Source organism: Tachypleus tridentatus, chromosome 8 (genome assembly GCF_004210375.1).
Source record: "Tachypleus tridentatus isolate NWPU-2018 chromosome 8, ASM421037v1, whole genome shotgun sequence".
Taxonomy (NCBI): domain Eukaryota; kingdom Metazoa; phylum Arthropoda; class Merostomata; order Xiphosura; family Limulidae; genus Tachypleus; species Tachypleus tridentatus.
The window spans coordinates 68,411,703-68,427,343 of record NC_134832.1 but is presented as its reverse complement, the minus strand read 5'-3'; the positions used below and the strand labels follow the sequence as shown (position 1 = coordinate 68,427,343).

At 32.9% G+C, this 15,641-nt stretch overlaps 1 protein-coding gene across 2 annotated transcripts in view; it reads left to right on the top strand.

The window, feature by feature from the left end:
• Positions 1–1,206: 1,206 nt before the first annotated feature.
• The window catches only part of LOC143222573 (amine oxidase [flavin-containing]-like), a 39,498-nt gene continuing 25,063 nt past the window's right edge, over positions 1,207–15,641 (top strand). The window contains exons 1-7 of one of the 2 annotated variants that reach the window (XM_076449244.1): positions 1,207–1,300; positions 5,592–5,729; positions 6,299–6,406; positions 8,535–8,626; positions 11,991–12,132; positions 14,335–14,395; positions 15,319–15,407. In XM_076449244.1, the coding sequence (XP_076305359.1) occupies positions 5,661–5,729; positions 6,299–6,406; positions 8,535–8,626; positions 11,991–12,132; positions 14,335–14,395; positions 15,319–15,407 (561 nt within the window). In that variant the 5' untranslated portion in view covers positions 1,207–1,300; positions 5,592–5,660. Of the gene's footprint in view, positions 1,301–4,374; positions 4,493–5,591; positions 5,730–6,298; positions 6,407–8,534; positions 8,627–11,990; positions 12,133–14,334; positions 14,396–15,318; positions 15,408–15,641 lie in introns of those variants that run through there. The other variant, XM_076449245.1, reaches the window with a different exon arrangement.

The window sequence follows — 15,641 nt, the reverse complement described above, 5'->3', positions numbered from 1 at the left end:
CATGTAGCTTTGCGCAAAATTTAAACCAAACCAGAAAACAAAATATCGTTAAAGTATTTTTTTAAGTTGCATACCAAAATTCGTATTTCACTAACTGTTTTCTTTATCAAATGGTTTCGTGTTACTATTTTTATTAACAAATTTCAAATTAATAAGCGAAAACAACTGAATATCAAGCAGGTTATATCAACAAAATAGTAACCAATAATATATTATGTGGTGTTAAAACAATATAGTGTCTAAAAATTTTGTGTGTTTAGAATTAAGCACAATGGGATATCTGTGCTGTGCTCACCACGGGTATCGAAACCCGGTTTTTAGAGTGTAAGTTCACAGACATACCACTGTCCCACTGGGGTGCCTGTCTAAAAATCCTTACCCCAATTACGATGTTTTGTGGCGTAAATAAAGATGTTCTGTCATTAACATAATTTAGAATATGTCATGATAACTAGTAACAGGCATTATGCTAATGATAGTAATATAAATAGCCTGAGCAGTCCTAATACTGCTACGAAAGGCTCCATCGGCAACAATTATGGACAAATATAATGTGCTTTACATATTATCTTATATACTCTTCTATCACATAGAAACTCTTATGAATTAGTTCCAGCATCTTGCTTTCGTTTTCTAGAAACTTTTCCATTACTTTCACGTATTCAAACATTACGTTATACGGGAAAACTTTCTTTATCGCTATGCATAACGTACATGTGACTAACAGGTGTAAACTTTTAATACACCTACATAAGCTTATGTGAGTACGTCATTGTTTTCTCCAGCTGTGTGGTAAACGTTATAATAGTGGCAACTTTGAAACGTTGTAACACGTCATACGATGGACATTCTTCGAGTAAAATCTTACACTATTGATGAATTTAGCCAATATACTAACTACACCAGGATAAAAAATAATCGTAAGTAACCTGTTTTAGGTTTTTATCAAGCTGGAGAGGATGAATTACAGTTGTTATTGTCTCTCTGCAAAAAGCAACAACAGTTACACTATTTCAGGTGATTTTATTTCACAGAGGAACATCGCCTGTGTTAAATACTGTTTGTGAATTGAATGTTAAATTTTAAAGTAATTAATTAATAAATTAATAATTTGGAAATATAATTTAAAAGGAAACAAACGACACATCGTGGTAATTTTATATTTCCTTTCCAGTCGTATAATTCACAATTTTATTTCTTTCCAGGATTGAGTGCTGCAAAATGGTTGGATGAGGCGGAAGTAGAGGTGATTGTGTTAGAAGCAAGAGACCGTGTTGGCGGAAGAACATTAACGAAACGAGTACGTTTCGAGACCTGATGCGTATTGAAGAACAACTCATTACTTGAAGATAAGCTAAAATGAATTTTAGTAGCATTAGGCAAGATCCAACGAAGCAAAAATTATTTGCCATACGAACATGATACTGGAAGGACATAAAAATCTGTATTAGATTACAACACGTTAAGTTCGCTGACGTGACTGTTATGTTGTTTTTAATTCTTTGAATACTTTTGTTTTGGAATCAGATGCAAATGTTATCTTAATCAGTGCTCTGATGAGAACCAATAGAGACAGTAGTTTACACTTGAAACTATTACTAATGTTAGGTTTAGCATTACGTAAATAAAACATTCCTTATGAAATTTCACACTTTACAGTACATGTTTATGCAACCCATCATGCAAATACTTGAAAAGTTTTATTTATGTAATGTTAGAGTTTGGTGAGACATTATACTAAAGGGACAGCCTTGGACTGGTTGTTGATGTGCACGGGTTTTTAATCCAAAAATTTAATGTTCATGTCCAGTTAGAGAAAAAAAAAATGCGCTCGAGCAATGGAAGCAATCAGTGTATTATAAAAACAAGGGTCAAAACCATTATATAAAAGTAGGTCAAAGGTTGACGACATTTTTTGTTGACCCTTTACCTTCCCATGATATCAGTTCTAAATCACTAATAAAGATGAAGGCGGTGGGAAGACGAAAGAACATTTGCAAAAATCTTTGAACGTTTCGGAACATGTTTAATTCATTTTCAAAGAAACCTGAAAATAAGGTTATAATCATTAGCTAATGTTATAGTAACTTGAATAATTAATCTATTTATTGGCAAGATAGCATGCTACTTAAAACCTAGAGTCTGTGAACATTTAGGAGTATCCAATAGGACAGTTTGTCTATTAATTAAACCCAGTCACTCAGCTATTCCTTCACCTACAGAAACCACAGGTCACGATATTTCGTATAACGACCTCTTTATCATTACTACAAAATATCCAGACCTTATATTCTCCAGTAAAGAAAACTTACTTGTAACTAAAGATAAGTGATCTTGTAAAAAAATAACATTAACTTGTCTGATTGAAGATACCAATAACACGATGTTTTCAAAACCTTGGTATCGATGTTTAGAATTACAAGTGAAGAAGATTACGAGATGAAGACATTGAGATACAAAATTTGACACATAAGCACTAATGTCTGAGACGGGGATCTGAGTGATGAAATACCTTTCCCATTGCAACACATAGCGGTAGAGGATTTAGGGAGTGTAGCTAGCCACCCCTTTCCATATTGTTTAAAAATGTGACGTAATTATTTTAAACAATATAAAAAGGAGATGGCCAACCACCATAGTCACCAACTTCCTAAATCCGCCAGTGTACAAGTACTATCTACACCCACATTATTATGTTAGACTTTTATAATGTGTTAGATATCTATTACTGGACTCAGAAACTCAGTGGTATCATTTCATTGTTTAATAAAATAAAAACAGAGAGACAGGTTTATTGCAAGAATTTAACAGACAGTTCATCATGCTACGAACCCTAAATCTTTATATGGTAACTCTGTTACAATACCAGTATCATTGTTTATTTTGTTGGAGAAGTAACTTGCAGATTTTACACTTTAGTTATTAGCTATTTATGTAGCTGTGTTTAGGTCCTCTTTGTCATGTAAACATATGTTTATATTGAAGTTAATTAAGGACCATTCCGTCATAAAATCTTATCCAACACTGTATGATAAACGAAGATGTGTGAGTAACATTCTTTTCGATAAAGTGTCCGGTATGGCCAAGTGGGTTAAGGCGTTCGACTCGTCGTCTGAAGGTCGCGGGTTCGAATTCCCGTCGCACCAAACATGCTCGCCCGTTCAGCCGTGGGAGCGTTATAATGTGACGGTCAATTCCACTATTCGTTGGTAAAAGAGTAGCCCAAGAGTTGGCGGTGGGTGTTGATGACTAGCTGTCTTCCCTCTAGTCTTACACCGCTAAATTAGTGACAGCTATCGCAGATAGCCCTCGCGTAGCTTTGCGCGAAATTCTAAACAAACAAACTTTATTTTCGATAAAATGCGTAAAATATTATTGGTAGTGTTAGTAAGGTATCTTTTTTACAATACCTTTTTGTTAAGAAATGTGATTAATAGAGCGTTTATTTCACTACGTCACACAACCTTATATTTCAACATTATGATTTTCAATAAAAATAATTAAGGGGTTTAGGAATTATGAAATAATATTCGATAATTTTAAATGTTGAAAATTGTGAATAGTCCCTAATAACATTCATTTAAACGTTATAAACAACTATTGGAAAAAGAATTATACATGGATAACATTATACATAGATAACATTATACATGGATAACTGGTTTAGAAGTTAAGAAATTCGAAATAAAAGCGATTGTTCTAAGAAACTTATTTTAACTTGAATCATTTACATATATCGTTATGTATATGTTTCAACATTAACTAAAAAAGTCCCTTCAGAATCTGTGTGTCTATAAAGTAAAATATGTTTGTCTCAACACATAGCTTCACAATACATAATCGTTCTTACCAACACGGAGAATTTAACATCGGATTTTAGCATGATAAGTCCGTAAACGTACCGCTGACTCAGTGATGGTCAAAACATTTTTAAACAAAATTAAAGTACATAAAAAACGTCCTCGTAATTGGTTAAAAAAGTGTAAGCACTTGAAAACTCTTTGATTAAACGATAAACATAGAATTACGTTTATTGTAAACAAGTTTGGGAATAAACATTTGTGGCAACTATAGATTAACAGTGTTAACGAATTATTCTTAATGTTGATAGTTTAAAACACGATCAGTCCACAATACAGTGAATGGTTGTTATAACGTCTGTGAACTTGAGGGTATAAACTGGAAGTGAAAGCCACTAGAACTTCACTGTTGCTGCCTGTTGTGAATTCAGTCATGGCTTAGAACCGAACACACAGCTTGCTGGAATAAACAGAGTACCAGTGCAACCTTTCAGTAATACAGCAAGTAAAACGTAACTCTGTATCGATCCGGGCGGGCATTCTCGGTTCTCTGTTGTGACAGAGAGGATTGACGATTGCTGTAACGCGTCTGGGTGGCCGTCCTTCTATGTCTGTAAACTATAAACACATTATTCGAGATGCAGTCTAGTTAACTACAGATTCACGCCGTTCAGTCCAACTAAAATATCACCGTAACTTTGTTTTTTTAATTATTATTCTAATGTTTTCATACGTTATATTGTTGATAATCTAAGAAAACTTCGGAAAGTTGACAGTTTTGTTGAAATGTTACCTCTAACTTTGTTTACTCTACATAATGTTATAATTCAGTTAATGTTTATTTCATACAATCTTTAATTTTATTAATAATATACAAATGCCTACTATTTTCCACTCAGGTAAATTCAAGTAGCCACTGAATCTTTTGTTGAAGTAATACATCTTTTAAATGTGATTATGAATTTCACCAAATGCAAAAAAACACACAAATACACACTACAAATGAATATCTAATAGTAAGCGTATTTTCCACTTAATATTTCTAAAGTTGCTTCAGAACAGAATAACTGCTGTAGCTGCCGGATTGTGAATCTGAGGAACCATGGTTTGCGTCTGCAACAAATTGTGAGTGCATAATAAAAGCCCGGCATGACCAGGTGGATAAGGCACTCGACTCGTAATCTAATGGTCACGGGTTCGAATCCCTGTCACACCAAACACGCTCGCCCATTCCGCCGTGGGGCGTTATAATGTGACGATCAATACCACTATTCGTTGGTAAAAAAAAGTAGTCCAAGAGTTGACGATGGGTGGTGTTGACTAGCTGCTTTCCTTTTAGTCTTACACTGCAAAATTAGGGACGGCTAGCGCAGATAGCCTTCGTGTAGCTTTACGCGAAATTCAAAACAAGCGTAATAAAAATGACCACCGAATTAAAATACTAACTTTCGAAACTTTTTTTTATAAATTAGTCATATATTAGTATTAAGCTTAAAAATATGCGTTTAGGAAATAAAAATTTATTTAATATCAAAAGTACCTCTATTTTATTTTTAACATTTGTTTAGACCTCGTAGCACTATTTTATTTTGACAAAATATTATTTCTCTCCATTCAGAAATTCCACTTCAGAAGTTATTAAAGTTTTCCCAGTAGCACAATAGTTTATCTCTAGAAACCGCGTTTCGATACCCGTGGTGGGCAGAACGCAGATAACTCATTGTGTAGTTTGTTTGCTTAATTACAACCAACCTACCTATAAACACAACAATTTGTATGTTTATTCTTTAGGATCCATTGACAAAATATGTGGATCTTGGAGGTGCTTACGTTGGACCAACACAAAACCACATACTGCGTATGGCAAAGGAATTAGGAGTTGAAACTTATAAAGTGTATGAGGAGGAACACCTGTTACATTATAAAAATGTAAGCCACCCAAATAAATACTATATTTTTATGCTTTAATCCACTAATACGCTTCAATGCAAAAGTAAATATATTTTGCTGTGATGACTTACAGTGCCATCTTTTGACAATATTTCTAACCATCAATAATTAATCTGGCACTTTAATCTTAATGAAAAAGGAAATCACAACCAACTCGAGAGATTTTTGTCCTGTAGTTGAAAGTATGAACTATAAGTTTCAAGAATAAGTTGAATATATTTATATAAAGTATAATGAGTACTTTTCTTTTGTTTCGTTCATATGTTTTAATAATTATAAATAATAAATTTCTTGTTTGATTTTCGACTCGTTACAACTCTCGAAGTTTATATAAAAGTACTTAATAATATCAACTAATCCAGTTATAAACAGCAAACCTGTAAGGAAATGCACTTTACTTTTAATTATGGTCTTCTATTTTGCAAAATTTTATTTTTATTAGAAAAAATGAAATTATTTTTTGTTTTATTTCTGTAACATATTTTAATAACATCAGTTTATTGAATTTAAATATACTTCAAATAATTTATTTTTGTTTCTTTCATCAGGGCTCGAGAACACATTTTCGTCCAGGTTCACTTCCACCAACCTGGAATCCTTTGGCTGTTTTAGACTTAAACAACATTATGCGTAAAATAGACAAAATGGGAAAAGAGGTAAAGCCAAATGTGTCACAGTATTTAATTATGTATGGTATGTGTTATTTTAATAAATGTGTCACAGTATTTAATTATGTATGGTATGTGTTGTTTTAATAAATGTGTCACAGTATTTTACTGTGTATGGTATGTGTTGTTTTAATAAATGTGTCACAGTATTTTACTATGTATGGTATGTGTTGTTTTAATAAATGTGTCACAGTATTTTACTGTGTATGGTATATGTTGTTTCAATATTTAAGTCTAAATACATTTTCCTCATTTTTAACAATCGCACAGAAAATTATTTCGAAAAATAATAACAGAACGAAGTTTTAAGTTCATTCGTCACTTCGACGAAAATAGGTTAAACTTAGAATTAACCATTTTAACTTAAACTTAAATTAATAAATAAATAACGGAATGATTCATTTATCGTAAGATCAACTTGAGAGATCGAAAATTTAAAATACATTTTTACCATTTGGTAAAACATCTTAACTGATTTACACTAACCAAAATTCTGTATTTATCTTTAGGTGGTAATCAGGTCCTGTTAGTGGTGGTAGTTATTCTCAAAAAAGTAGTTCTGATGAGAAATGATCCTCACGGATATTATTGTTGTGGTAGTAAACATCACGTGTCGAGCTAGTGGTGTTTTTTTTACATGTGTCATTCTGCTAGTTCTAATAACATGTGTTATTACTGTTCTGGTAGTAAACATCACGTGTCGAGCTAGTGGTGTTTTTTTTACATGTGTCATTCTGCTAGTTCTAATAACATGTGTTATTACTGTTCTGGTAGTAAACAACATGTGTTAAACAGGTGGTAGATTTTCCTACGTGTATTATTGTGCTAATTATCTCCACACATATTAATACTGTTGTAGTAGTAAACATCGCGTGTTGAACAGGTGGTAGTTCTTCCTACATTTATTATTGTGCTAGGTATCTCCAAGCGTATTATAACTGTCATGGTAGCAAACATCAAGTGCTGAACAGGTGGTAATTCTTCCTACGTTTATTATTTTACTAGGTATCTCCACACGTGTTGTTACTGTTGTTGTAGTAAACATCACGTGTTTAACAGATGGTATTTCTTCCTACGTTTATTATTGTGCTAGTTATCTCCACATGTATTATTAATGTTCTTGTAGTAAACATCACGTGTTTAACAGGTGGTAATTCTTTCTACGTTTATTATTGTGCTAGATATCTCCACACGTATTATTACTATTCTGGTAGTAAACATCACGTGTTGAACAGGTGGTAGTTCTTCCTACGTTTATTATTGTGTTTGGTATCTTCACATGTGTTATTATTGTTCTGGTAGTATACATCACGTGTTGAACAGATAGTAGTTCTTCCTACGTTTATTATTGTGCTAGTTATCTCCACATGTATTATTACTGTTTTGGTAGTAACATCACGTGTTTAACAGGTGGTAGTTCTTCCTACGTTTATTATTGTGCTAGTTATCTCCACATGTATTATTAATGTTCTTGTAGTAATCATCACGTGTTTAACAGGTAGTGGTTCTTCCTACCTTTATTATTGTGTTTGGTATCTCCACACGTGTTATTACTGTTCTAGTAGTAAACATCACGTGTTTAACAGGTGGTAGTTCTTCCTACGTTTATTATTGTGCTAGTTATCTCCACATATATTAATACTGTTGTGGTAATAAACATCACGTGTTTAACAGGTGGTAATTCTTCCCACATTAATTATTGTGCTAGTTATCTCCACATATATTAATACTGTTGTGGTAGTAAACATCACGTGTTTAACAGGTGGTAATTCTTCCCACATTAATTATTGTGCTAGTTATCTCGACATGTATTATTACTGTTCTGGTAGTAAACATCACGTGTTGAACAGGTGGTAGTTCTTCCTACGTTTATTATTAGTATCTCCACATGTTTCATTACTGTTCTGGTAGTAAACATCACGTGCTTAACAGGTGGAAGTTCTTCTTACGTTTATTATTGTTCTAGGTATCTCCACACGTATTATTACTGTTCTGGTAGTAAATATGACGTGTTGGGACGGTATTAATCTCCACAAGTTTTGATGGGAAGTTCTCATAGCAGCTATTGTTATATATTGTTCTATTGCAACTCTACAATTAACAAGTTGTTTTTCAGATTCCTGTTGGAGCACCCTGGGAGGCACCTCATGCGCAGGAGTGGGATAAGATGACGTTTAAACAATTCCTTAACGAAACCTGCTGGACCAAGTAAGAACGTTTTTTTTCTTTTAAAGTTTTAATTGTTGTAATGACCATGATTTACCATAACTCAGTTGGATTACAAAGATGTATTAGGATTTTAAGAGTAAAAAATCATATCATTTGGAACTAAGCTTACTTATGTGAAAAATACTGGAACTCCAAACTGAATTGATAAAAACTACGCTAACAACATTGTAGAACCAATTTTACCCTTTGGCTCTTGTTAATTGTAAGCAGCGGGTGAGTGCTACAGAATGGGTTGTTTGTGCTCGGCGCACTACCGGTATCGAATCCTGGATTTTATAATTGTATGTCCGCATAAATACCACTGTGCCACTGGGGTTAGGGTTTAAAATGACATAAAATATGATTATCACAAAAACTATGGTATTAACAATTTGTATTTATTAGCTTCCCAATAGCTCAATTGTACGTTTACGCAGTTTACAACCCTAAAACCTTGAGTTCGATTCCCGAGGCGTACATGAAACAGATAGCATACTGTATAACAGTGCATTAAAAAATAACAAATATATTTCATTGTTGGATGCACGTCACAGGTTTAATAATTGCTGTATTGGTAAAGCAAACACAAAACGACCAAAATTAAGAAATAACAAGTGTGTATATATATATTTATATAATACCATCTAATGCTTATAATGGTTATCACACACTTTCTGGGAGATACATATTTTTTGGGTGTTTTTTTTTGTAACCTTATTCAAAGACGTATTTCTTTCTCTCAACATTAAAACTGCGAAGTTCGGTGACAGACGAACATGCATATTTTAAAACTAAACTGAACATCACCTTTCCTTGTGTGTATCGGTTGCTCGTCACTACGTCTGGCTGACTTTATAATTATGAAACCGGGTTTCGATACCTCTCATGGACATACCAAAGATAATTCATTGGTTAGCTTCTTGTGTAACAACAAAATTAATAAACAAACGTTTCTTTATTACCGAAATTCATACTTTTGTTTTTAAAGGAAACAGCATTTTATCCTATATAGCATTTTTACTAATGAATTAACTACAATATATTAGTTGTAGTACTCTGACATATTCTTCGAATACCTTTGTAGTAAATATCTCAGTTTGTTGCTGTAAGTAAAGAATTGGGACAAAGAAAGACGCAGTTTGAATGATAAATTTAAATTACAGATTACAAAATAAATTTGATTTTCGACATTGAGGGTAGGGCTTTCTACCAAACGCAATCTGATTGAATCTTCAAATTTAGCCATCATCAGCCGACGCACTACGCAAGTGAGCTTTGATTGGTAAAATAAAACTTGCTAATTACTACAAGTAAGCCTAACATTATCATTGTTACAAATGTTACCATAATACTTAGGTTTACTTTTTTATGTGTAAATATTCTACTCAGATAGTATGTTATTGTCACTTGTTTCACTTGCTGGGGATAAAATAATACCAACTAAATTAAGCTTAAATAAGCTATATACACACTTTGAGAGTTTTTTTAAACGTCTAAAAGCAGAACAGATTCAAATCTGATACATATATAAAAGTATCGTCGAAAAAGTGAAAGAATTCGAAATTCAAGAGAAACTCGATAAGCGTTTGAAACAATATGTGATTTACATTCTACATCACATTTTATAAAACTGTCTTCCATAACAGTTTGTGTTTTTGGTTTTGTACTCGTCATAATTTCTTCCAAAAATATCAAGAAAAAAATTCGCATAGGAAAAAAAAACCTCACATCACATGCGCATGCGTAATGCTTCAGTATGTTTTAAAATCTTGAATAAAATTTCCCCAGTGGTACAGTGGTATATTGCTAAAAAACTGGGTTTGGATACCCGCGGTGGGCAGAGCACAGATAGCCCTTTGTGTTTAATAACAAACAACAGCAAAAAATATGCTTTAATTTTTAATGAAAAATACAACGTGCCCATAATCTTATTTCAATAATACTTCAGAATTCTGTCTGATTTCTCTCTTTATGCCTGTGGTCATACATTTTTAAATGAAGAAGTTTGGTACAGCAAATAGTACTCCATGTGACCAAAATGTTAAACTTTAACAAAATGTGGAAAACTGTATAAAGAACTTTTTATGACAGTTATGCGAAGGAGAACAGGCGTGCCCTTGAATTCGACGATTTGTGGTTTGCGGCCCGTTGTCATAAAAATATACTTCACACTCTAATAACATTGGTGTGCTACAAGAGTGAGAACCAACTTCTATTTTGGTTAAACAAGAGAAACGCAAGAATTGGCTTTGGGTGCTTTTGACTAGGTGACTTACTTCCGGTTTTCACCAATTCAAAATTAGGGCGGTAATACGCAGATGGTCCGTTGTGTAGCTTTGCGCAAAAACATCGAAAACCCCATCAAAGTCATGAAAAGAATTAATGAGCTAATCAAGTGAAAGAAACACAAATTTCTATAAAATGATCACTTATTACTTGTTTTTCAATGACTGGTAACTGTTGATCCACTATCACAAACGTTTTATAACAAAACAAACAGACACCAAAATAACTCTAATGTTTACAATACAACTTATTCTGAAAACAAGACGTGTGTAATTATACAACTAAAACATACAGCTTTATTGGACCTCTAACATAAATATTCCGAAAAATATATTTATTTATTACTTATTATTTCTATTATCTTATTGCTCAAAAGAACGGTTATCCTTAAAGCTTGGCATATCTTGCTATTTAATCCATGTCACACTAGGTATCGCTCAGGTTAATAAAACAAATACATAATTTGTTTGTTTTTTTAATTTCGCACAAAGCTACGCAAGGGCTATCTGCGCTAGCCGTCCCTAATTTAGCAATGTAAGACTAGAGGGAAGGCAGCTAGTCATCACCACCCATCGTCAACTCTTGGGCTACTCGGATTATGAGTCAAACGCCTTAACACACTTAGCTATGCCAAGCCCCGTAAATACATAACAAAATTAATATTTAATAAATTTAGTTTTTCAATATTTTAAATCAAATACCGCAACACACAAATATTTCTGTTTATGACAAAATGTCCAAGGTTAATTGTCGTTGTCCCTAACTCTGAACTGTCGACTAAAGAGAAGACAACCGGCCAACTGAACTGAAAGTAAACGTTTAATTATAATCCCTGATATTATTTAGCATCCCCGAAAAAGTTTATCCGTTGTTAAACACAAAGGCAAATAATGGTCTATCTGTATCCGTCACATTACGGATATCGAAATCTGATGTTTTGGCGTGAGGGATTATGTATAAATCGAAACTTAGAATATATAGAAGCATTCACAAGCTGCCTGTTTTTATTAACCTTTCCACGGTTATAATGTATGATAGAATGACATACTTTACGCTTTCACATTTTTCTTTTATATAGAACAGTGAAGGATTTTAGCATGCTCTTTATCAATGTTAACGTTACTTCCGAAGCGTATGAGGCCTCACTCTTGTGGTTTTTATGGTACGTCAAGCAATGTGGAGGAACAAAACGGATTTTCTCAACAACTAACGGAGGACAGGTTATTTTTCTTTTCAGACTTTCGAAATTATCTTGCATATTGTAGATTCGGTTGATTTATCGATGCATGAGAGCTCACTATTTTTGTAGCTTCCTCAAAGAAATTTCTTTGTAATTTAATAGTTTTCAAATCGCCCGTAAAAATGAGTTTCTCTTATCTTAAATGTTGTAGCACCAACATTATGAATGTTTAGAAACTTCTCTTGGGATTATTACATAATGAAACTTTAATGTTTAGAAGACACTTGGTAAATTCTAGACAATTAAACTTTAATGTTTAGAAATTAGTTCGTGAGTGTTACGTAATGAAACTTTAATGTTAAGAAATTAGTTGGTGAGTGTTACGTAACGAAACTTTAATGTTTAGAAATTAGTTGGTGAGTGTTACGTAATAAAACTTTAATATTTAGGAGATACTGAGTGAAGTCTAGGCAACTAACATTTAATAGTTAGAAGTTAGTTCTGTGGTTTCAATAATGAAAATTTAAATTTAGGGGCTAGTTCTTATGAGTTAGGCAATAAAACTTTAAAAAGGAAAACATCAAATATATTAATAGTTAGCGTGTCAAGCTACGTATGGTACGTAACAAAATTCAATCAGCGATACGCCACTTGAAGCATTATTGTTACGATCTCGTATCTGCGTAGTGTATAATACGTAAAAACAAGAAATTGCATTTATGCGATTTTTGTAGCTTTAAAGATATATGTTACAACATAAAAAACACAAACATCAAATATTAACTTACATACAATAATTTACAAAAAGGTTCAAATAAAATAATTACCCTTTTTTGTAGATCCACGTAGTAACTGCCTCACCAATTCAACACAATCACTTGAAATCTGGAATGTTAAAATTCTACCTTCGATTGAAAATTCTGAGTTGAAATTCACGCTAGATGTACAGCAATAAGAACTCTAATCTCTACCGCACCAAAACTAGTTAAAACGGTTTTCAACAGTTCTCAGAAAAGCACAAGGCTTACAAAAGCTAAGACTAATTCTTAGCCCTAAACTTACTAACTCTTTAAGAGTTATAAACAAAATACTAATAATAGCTTATAACAAAAAAAAATTACAATTAATATCTGGTTCAAAAACTCTTTCGAGTTCGATAAAGAAAATCTCTGTCTGAAATGGTCACTCAAACTTAACTAAACCACACTTCTGAAAACCACTTTTCTTCCTCTTTCATTTTTCACTAACGGAAACGTAAAGACCTTTTATATAGAACTTCAAGAAAACGGTATAGAGAGCGCGATACACGAGTATCGAATAACCAGTAAGTTTATACAAAAATATGGCATCGTTACATCATGTAGGCGGTTGGTATTGCTGACTGATTATTTCTCTCTTCTGACTAACAGTTCAAAACAAAGGACGGCTATACCTGAATATCTTGGCTTTGCCGTTTAATCAATGTCACACAAGATGTCGCTGAGGCTCAAAACAAAATATATCAAAAATAACATTTAATAAATTTAACTTTTCAATGTTTTAAAATAAGTACCGCAACATACAAATATTTCCGTTTAATTTCTTTATGACAAAAATTTTAAGGCTATCCGAAGTCGTCCATAATTCTGAACTCCCAATTAAAGGACAGGTCACCAGCCAACAGCACTAACAACCAACTTTTAGGTAACGCTTTACCTACAAATAGTGGGATTGCACATGCCTTGTAACGTCCACGTGGCTGGAAGAGGGATCATGTTCGACATTGGGATTCGATTCCGCAACTCCAAGATTGTGAATCGAGTGCTCTAAACATCAGGCTGACATACAAAGAAGTAGAAATAATCCGTATTTATCACCTGTTTAACTTTATACGCAACTAACAGAGCATATATTTCCCTTAAGACGATTACCTGTATAAAATCAAACTTTAACGCAGTTGTAAATTATACTTAAGATGAAACTCATTATAAGCTGAGAATTTTTAGTTGAGAATCCGATTTAAGATTAAACTCATTATAAATATAAGTGAATGAATATATTATGAAATATTAAACATAAAATTTTGACACTGTGCAACCGTTCGGAATAATAAACAATTTTTTACAATAAGTAACTGCTCAGCCTGTAAATAATATGTCTTCTTAAGTAGAAAATTATTTGGTAAGCTGAAAGGAAGTTCTTAGGGTCATTAAATTTTAACTTATCGAGTGCACTTTTAGAGGTCAATAAATTATTTTGCCAGGAAAGGAAGTTTGTCGGAGGTTCCCAGCAGATTAGTGAAAAACTCGCTGCTCGGCTGAGAGGTAGGTTTGAAACCATTAGTTTTAACTGGTTGATCTTAACGTACCATCATTTGTAACGCTCCGACAAGACGTAATTTGTGTTAAGTATGTTCCATGATCTAGGCGATAAATTATGTACAGTATGTCAGTTGCAAACTTTCTTAATGAAGTATTCTATGTTATTTTATTTTTAAAAAAGCAGTGTAATTCTTTAAATATGTCCTTATTTATGTAAACAAAAAAGTAAAAATCCAGCTTTCTTTTGCCTATAAGTTGTTTGGTATTAAAGAACACTGATGGTTTCGTGTAGTTTGATACTGGAAAATTCAAGTCACTTAAGCATTTAACATGTTAACAGTTTCTAATAACTGTTGCTATTCTTATCATCTCTAAGTATCTTATGCTTTAATTACAGTAATCCTGGTATGGAAAAAACAAACGTGACCAAAGCATTTAAATGCTAACGGTTTACAATGATATAGTGATAAATAAATAACAAAACAAATCATTATTGTAATTTTCACTGACGTTAAATCATCAAATTTTAAGCAAATTTGCTGTTTCCAGTTATCACTTGTTAATATTTAATGTACCTTAATTCACACGAAGATTATGGTTGTAGTTCAACGGTGTAACAAAGATGTTATAACAATGTAGTTCAAGTGCAATATAGGTCCAGTGTGGTCCACTTGCCATATGTGGCAAATCGATGCTTTTTTATCTGTAATATATTTTCTCAATAATATTTGAAACCTACTTTGTTTTTGTTTTGTTTTGTTAGTATGGCAACTAATTTGTATAATCTGGCGAAAATTGTGACGTGACAGCTCGAAGTTTTACGAGCGTTGAAATCCTATTGAACACTGTGGTCGTAGCTATGTGTCTCAGTGACGAGAGTATTTTACTTTTCTATTGTTTTAACTCCTTATGTTTGTCTTTTGTAGACAAAGTTGTGATGAACTCCCCCGTTGTGGCTATCCAACATAATTCAATGGAAGTCGTGGCTCGAACTGTGGATGGAAGAGAGTATAAGGTAACCAACTTATCGCCTTAAGTTACCGAAACCTTTGTATGTATGTATGTATATATCTGCTTTATGTGTAACTTTTTTTGTGAAAATGTAGATTCAGATAGCCATTTCTTATGGCACAGTGAAGTTTAATAAATAATATAAACTGAATCCATGTTATCCGGATAAAGCAGTAACCACTGCTCCGTTTGTTTTCAAGTAAAAAAACAAAAGAGAATCCTCAATAGCCACGACACT